General features: G+C 46.3%; 1 protein-coding gene across 1 annotated transcript in view; it reads left to right on the top strand.

The window, feature by feature from the left end:
• The window catches only part of Pigv (phosphatidylinositol glycan anchor biosynthesis, class V), a 9669-nt gene extending 7698 nt beyond the window's left edge, over positions 1 to 1971 (top strand). The window contains exon 3 of the mRNA XM_013032278.1: positions 1561 to 1971. Within this exon, the coding sequence (XP_012887732.1) occupies positions 1561 to 1842 (282 nt within the window). The 3' untranslated portion in view covers positions 1843 to 1971. The remainder of the gene's footprint in view (positions 1 to 1560) is intronic.
• The last annotated feature ends 5514 nt before the right edge of the window (positions 1972 to 7485 follow it).

The raw sequence follows: 7485 nt of genomic DNA, 5'->3' as shown, positions 1-7485 counted from the left end.
CCGGACCCAAAAAAAAAAAAACAAAAAACAGAGAAGGGGAGGCTTAGACTGTGGCTTAGTGGTAGAGTGCTTGCCTAGTATGCATGAGGCCCTGAGTTCAATTCCTCAGTAACATATAAACAGAAAAAAACCAAGAGTGGTGTTGTAGCTCAAGTGGCAGACTGCTAGCCTTGAGCAAAAAGAAGCTCAGGGACAGTGCCCCAGGGAGTAAAGCCCCAGGACTGGCAAAAAAAAAAAAAGAAGAAGGAACATTCTAGGTACATGGGTGGGCATATGTAGAGACATGAAGAAAGGACAGGAAAGGATCTGACTGGATTGAGGTGAAGGAACAGGCACTGAGGACATCTAGAGACCTTCCATCACACACAGACCAGATCTACCCAAGTTGGCTTCTTGAAGTCCTCTGAAGTAGACAGGTGTTATTTTGAGAGAAGCTCCTTGTCCAGTGCTGAAGAGAGTCCAAAGAATTAGGAGGAGTTTTACCTTACATTGTTGTTGTTTTTAATCTTGGCCATTACATCCCAGTTTCAACATCCCCCAAGGAAGGTTCCCCCTCCCCCCCACCCCCTTTGGTCTGAGATAGGGACTAGAACTTGGTACTTGACGTGTTTGCTCATTGGCTAGTGTTCTACCAATTGGGACATACCTCTAACCCTGTGAAGGAAGTTTTTTGACTCCAGGCTAAGCAACATTTTCCTGTTGGAGGCATGCATTGGTGGTTTGTGAAGTTAACAGTTGTGTTCATGAGAGGCACTTGGGAAATAGGAAGTAGCATTCTGTGCAGAGTTATCAACCAAGCACGGTTTCCAGGGTGATGAGGTTGGCCGTTGGAGGCTTGGCAACTTGACGTTAACTTCTGTAGTAGGAGAAAGGTTGAACTAGCAGATCTGTTGCCCCTTTCCCTCTGCTGGGTCATTCCTGTACCATAAAGGAGCCTCCTTAGAGTTATAGTTCACTGGCTCTGGGCTAAAGTTAGACCCCAAAGTTGTAGTATTGATTGGCCCATTATTGTGCTGATTAGCCTGAGACTGTTATCACACACATCTTTTTTTTTTTTGTCGGTCGTGGGGCTTGAACTCTGGGCCTGGGCACTGTCCTTCAGCTAGCTCTTCAGCTCAAGGCGAACGCTCTACCACTTGAGCTACAGCGCCACTTCCGGTTTTCTGGTGGTTTATTGGAGACAGGAGTCTCACGGTCTCTCCTGCCCGGGCTGGCTTTGAACCGCAATCCTCAGATCTCAGCCTCCTGAGTAGCTAGGATTACAGGCGTGAGCCACCAGCGCCCGGCTTATCACACACATCTTTAAAAGGCAGATCCTCCGTTCTGCTGAATTGTTTTTCTGGCACAATCTATTTCTAGTCATGGAGCCATGAACCAACCAGCAACAAAAAGGCTGATAGGGGGCTGGGAAGTTGGCTCAGTGGTAGCGTGCTTGCCTTGCATGCTTGAGGCCCTGGGTTCAATTCCTCAACGCCACATAAGCAAAAAAAAAGGCTGATAGGCTGGTCCAGCTCGATACTCCAATAAATATGTGGGTTTTTCCCTTTTTATGATTTCTAGGTTCTCACCAGATTTTTAAGCTCCTCCACTCCTATTGTGTACTGGTTTGCAGCTCACTTGCTTCAGGATCAAGAGCCACTATTGAGATCCCTAGAGACAGCATCTTCAAAGCCCTGTTCAGAAGACTCTCCACCAGGACAAAGGGTCCCTAGAAATTCTATCATGGTACTCTTATACAACTGGAAAACCTGTTCTCCAGTTACACAATACATTTTAGGCTACTTCCTAACGTACTGGCTCCTGGGACTGCTCCTCCACTGCAACTTCCTGCCTTGGACATGACCTGGAATCCCAAGGGACAAGCTGGAAGCCAAGTTAAATCAGGGTTTAAAAGTGAATACACAGCTGCGCACCAGTGGCTCCTGCCTGTAATCCTAACTACTCAGGAGGCTGAGATCTGAGGATCGTAGTTCAAAGCCAGCCCACAGGAAAGTCCATCAGACTCTTATCTCCAGTTAACCACCAGAAAACCCAGAAGTGGCACTGTGGTTCAAGTGGTAGAGCACTCTCCTTGAGCTGAAAAGCTGAGGAACAGTACCCAGGTCCAGAGTTCAAGCCCCACGACCAAAAAAAAAAAAAAGGTGAAGACACGCTGGGAGACACACTGGGAGTGTGGCTTAGTGGTAGAGTGCTTGCCTAGCATGTGTGAAGCCCTGGGGTTGATTCCTCAGTACCATATAAACAGAAAAAGCCAGAAGTAATGCCATGGCTCAAATGGTAGAGTGCTAGTCTTGAGCAAAAAGAAGCTGGGGACTGGGACAGTGAGCAGTCCCTGAGTTCAAGCCTCAGGACTGGGGAAAAAAAAAACAACTTTATCTGAGAGGCTGGTGATAATACAAGATGTTGCAGGCTTGGACCATATGGTAGCAGTAGGAAAATGGGACCATCGTCTCTAAATGGGACATTTTTTTTGAGGTTTTTTTTTTACAGCAATTAAACAATTCTTAGTTAAATTTGCATTGAATTACAGTTTACAAATAGTAGGGACAGGGTGCTGGGAAGGTGGCTCAGTGGTAGAGCACTTGCCTTGCATGCATGAGGCCCTGGGTTTGATTCCTCAGCACCACATAAGCAAAAAGAAAAAAGCCGGAAGTGGCACTGTGGCTCAAGTGGTAGAGCGCTATCCTTGAGCTGAAGAGCTAAGGGACAGCGCCCAGGCCCAGAGTTCAGGCCCCACAACCAGACCCAAAAAAAAAAATAGGGACAGTAGGTAGTGTCCAGTGGTAGAGTGTATAATGTCCTAGTTATTGATCCCTAGCATGAAAAAAATTGGTGGGCTGAGAAGGTAGCCCAGTGGTATAGTGCTTGCCTTGCATGCATGAGGCCCTGGGTTCCATTCCTCAGTACCATATAAGCAGTAAAAGCCAGAAGTGTTGCTGTGGCTCAAGTGGTAAAGCGCTAGCCTTGAGCTGAGGAGGTGAGGGACAGCACTCAGGCCCAGAGTTCAGGCCCCACTACCGACAAAAAAAAAGTAATAGCTGGGTGCTGGTGGCTACTTAGAAGACCAACATCTGAGGATCACAGTTCAAACCCTGTCCTGGTAGGAAAGTTCATTTGAGACTTATCACCAATTAACCACCTAAAAAAGCTGCAAGTGGACCTGTGATGGTGCAAATGGTACGATGCTAGCCTTGGGCAAAAAAGGGACAGTACCAAGGCCCTGAGTTCAAACCCCAGCATCAGCACACACATTAAAAAAAAAATCTGGGGCTGGGATGTAACTCAGTGGCAAAGCGCTTGCCTAGCAAGTGCAACGTCCTGGGTTCGATCCCCAGTACCAAAAAAGGAAAGACAAAAAAATACAGTTTAAAAAAAAATCTGATAGCCGGGCGCTGGTGGCTCACGCCTGTAATCCTAGCTACTCAGGAGGCTGAGATCTGAGGATTGCGGTTCAAAGCCAGCCTGGGCAGAAGAGACCGGGAGACTCCTATCTCCAATAAACCACCAGAAAACCGGAAGTGGCGCTGTAGCTCAAGTGGTAGAGTGCTCGCCTTGAGCTGAAGAGCTGAGGGACAACGCCAGGCCCAGAGTTCAAGCCCCACAACCGACAAAAAAAAAAAAAAAATCTGATAATAATTTGAAAAAAGTCAAGCTAAAAATGTGAGCTCTACGTTCTGATTTTCCCGGTAAAACTGCATTTCCTGTAGTCAACTTGCTCCAGTCTCAGGCTTAATCACGTATTCTGAAACTTAGGGAAGTGCTGTGATTCCTTGGAGGATGCTCATAGGTCCTTTTTAGCTCCAAAACCTTGACAGCTCCCTCATACATAGAATTATCCCAGTCTAAATGCTTATGTGAGCCGGCGCTGGTGGCTCACGCCTGTCATCCTAGCTACTCAGGAGGCTGAGATCTGAGGATTATGGTTCAAAGCCAGCCACGGTAGGAAAATCCATGAGACTCTTATCTCCAATAAACCACCAGAAAACCAGAAGTGGTGCTGTGGCTCAAGTGGTAGAGTGCTAACCTTGAGCTGAAGAGCTGAGGGACAGCACCCAGGCCCTGAGTTCAAGCCCCACAACTGGCCCAAAAAAAAGACATGTGGAGGCTCAAACATTATTTTGGAGGTATCCCCCATTTCTCCTTTCAGTGATTAGAAGAAATCCTTTCATCCCTGGGTGCCACTCTGAAGGAGTAACTAAGGGAAGGCAGTAACACTGGAGAATAAGGTCAGAAGAAGCAACTCAGCGACCTGGACAGCTGAAAGAGTTCCATCCTGCTTCACGGCCCCTACATTTGGTAGTGAGCCTATCGCTAATGGTAGTATGATCACTGAGCCAGGTAGGAGTTTGGCTTTGTATCTTAGTCCCCATTTGAGCCAAACATTCCAGTAAGTGTACAACTCTTCAAAACAGATGGGTAATCAGCAGCAGCTTCTGGAGAGGCTGAGAGTTGGAATTTTGGACACACTCCCTCCACTTGCCAGCTGAAGGGAAGCTCCTGGCAGAAGGCCAACTCTGTCTGTGGGAGCCTCCGGCCAGCCTGGCCAATGCACACTCCTACCCATTGCTGCTGCCGCCGCAGCCCTACCACAGCCAAGCATTTGGTCCAGAGTCAAATGCTTCTGAAAACGTACACACAGATTGGGGCAGCCCTCTGCCTTCTGCCAAGACACTGAGTGCCCTTCTTGGCAAAAGATGATCACCCTTCCCTGCGTCCCTCCAGCTGGCAGAAACTGTGCCCTCTCTCAGCCAACAGCTGCACATCCAGGGACTTCCAGCCTGTGTGGGAGGAGTTGGAGTCCCCTTTCCGCTTGGCTCTCTATTGCCAAACTAGGAGCACCAGGTTCTTTGCTGTCTGCTTCTCTTTCCCTCCTTTGGGGAGTGATCAGGACTGATTGTTCCTCTATTGGAAGAGGTGATGATGGATAGCCCAGCGTCAGTGATTTCACAGCTCTCCCAGCCTCAGTCTAGTTGTGACGTGAGATCACTCTCCTCATCCCCCCAAAAATCTTCCACCTGAGGACTCCAGGTAAGTGGACACACCTAGTGTGACCTGGAGAAAGACCAGTTTTTCTCTGACCTTGGAAGGAGGTCTAGTTTCTATTCTCTAAGGATCTAAGGAGTGGGCTGACTTTATGGCCAGCAGCTGTCCTTTTATCATCCTATTAACAGTCTTTAACAGTCTGGGAGAGGGACGTGAAGGGCCCAAGACAGGAAGCTTCCTGTTTACCCCCAGGTCTAACAATGCCGCAGCTGGGTTGGGCGGCTATGGTTTCAGAGAAAAGTCATTTCCTTCTGAGACCCTGCTAAAACAGAAACCAGACACTTCTTGTACCTAGAAGTACATGGCTCTTTGTTCTTTAATGAAGGTGGGAGGAGAGGGAGGGTTTGACATGTCTTTACCAGTCCCCTGGGGGAGGAAAAAAGTCACTTATTCTTAACAGACAGACCTGCTCTCCATCCAAAAATGTAATGTGCAGGCCCAAGAGATTTTAAATCCTTGGATCCTTTTGGCAATTGTTTATTAAAATCTATTTTAGAGAACTAAGGACTCAGCTATTCTCCTGTCCTCGAATAACTGTCTAACAAGTTCCTAGCTGAAACACAGCAACATTAAGATAGAAAGTGGTAACTTCTGAGGAGTAAAAGAACACTTAGCTGGGTGCCAGTGGCTCACACATATATTCCTAGCTGCTCAGGAGGCTGAGATATGAGGATCATGGTTCAAAGCCAGCCCAGCCAGGAAAGTTTGTGAGACTCTTAGCTCTACAAAAAAAAAAAAAAAAAAATCCAGAATTGGGGGGGAGGGGAGGGCATCCAGAAGTGGAACTGTGGCACTGTGGCTCAAGTGATAGAGCATTAGCCTTGAGCAAAAAAAAAAAAGTCAGGGAAAGTGTTCATGCACTGAGTTCAAGCCCCAGGACTGGCAAATAAGAATACTTTTAAGTTCGTGTGATGAGGACAAATTACAGTTTACAGTTTTAAGTGTATATTTAGAGAAGTATAGATGAGGTACAGAGCAAGTTTTCTAAATTCTCAAATGTAAATCCTCTCTAGTTTGGAATACCTGAAAAGACTTGGTAGAAAAAATGGTAGTTGAGCTGCTCTGAAAAAAATGGGTGGGATTTGAAAGCTGAAGGTAGAGAGGAATGTAGATGATAGGAAATGGAACAGAAAAGGAGAGCTAGATTTGAGTGGAGTTACTAAAATCTAGCTTTCAAAACTGGCCCAAGCCCCTATCTCCTGGGTAAACAAGGCAGATACTGAATTTCTAAGGTTCACTTTACTCTTCTGCAACTTGTAGATAATACAGTTAGCCCTCCCCCATCTGTGGGTGAGTCCCACATCTGTAGATCCAACCAACTCGAGTGAAACAACACCACAAAAGGGATTGTCAGAAAGGAGGTGTCCCTCTGTAGCCCAAATGACCCTTGAACTTGCACCCTTCCCAAGTGTTGGGATTCCAGGGTTGCTGGGATTATGTCTGTATGTATTTCTGTTTCATTACCTGTCATTTTCCCTGAACAACTCAACTTCCACTGAACCAAAAAGGTAAAAATATAGATAGACCTGCTAAGATTTTTAAGAAAGCCAGTTTTCCTTAAGTATTGAAACAAGTAAAAGTGAGTGGCAAACATTTTTAAATATTCTGTTTAATCCACAAGCTTTTCCTTTCAGTTAAAAAACAAAAACAACTATGGGCTGGGAAGGTGGCTCAGTGGTAGAGTGCTTGCCTTGCATGTATGAGGCCCTGGGTTCGATTCCTCAGCACCACATAAAACAGAAAAAGCTGGAAGTATTGCTGCGGCTCAAGCATTTGTAGAGTGCTCACCTTGAGCTGAAGAGCTGAGGGACAGTGCCCAGGCCCAGAGTTCAGGTCCACAACCGGCAAAAAAACAACTAGACAACTCAGTGAAACCAAGACACTATTTCAAAGTTTGGGTCATTTTAACTGTCAAATACGAGCTCTAGAGCTCTGAAAAAAGTTGTATATACCAAATTGGAAGAACATGATAAATATAAATGGAGCCATGACATTCCATGAAACAAAATTTTATGCTGGGCGCTGGAGGCTCATGCCTATAATCTAGCTACCTAGCAACTCAGGAAGCTGAGATCTGAGGATCGAGGTTCAAAGCCAGTCCAGGCAGGAAAGTCCCTGAGACTCTTATCTCCAGTTAACGACCAAAAAACTAAAAGTGGCCTTGTAGTAGGGCACTAGCCTTGAGCTGAAGAACTAAGGGACAGCGCCCAGAGTTCAAGCACCACTACTGACCAAAAAAATAAAAGGAGAAAGAAAGTATTATTGGAGATAGAGAATTTCATGAAGAAAGGAATGGTTACCAAGGTCCTATGTCATTAAGGTTAAAGAAAGGATAAGAAGGGCTAGGAGAGGCTGGGAAGGTGGCTCAGTGGTAGAGCGCTTGCCTTGCATGCCTGAGGCCCTGGGTTCAATTCCTCAGCACCACATAAGCAAAAAGAAAAA

This window comes from Dipodomys ordii, unplaced genomic scaffold (genome assembly GCF_000151885.1).
Source record: "Dipodomys ordii isolate 6190 unplaced genomic scaffold, Dord_2.0 Scaffold6, whole genome shotgun sequence".
Lineage (NCBI taxonomy): Eukaryota > Metazoa > Chordata > Mammalia > Rodentia > Heteromyidae > Dipodomys > Dipodomys ordii.
This window is presented reverse-complemented; position numbering and strand designations above follow the sequence as displayed.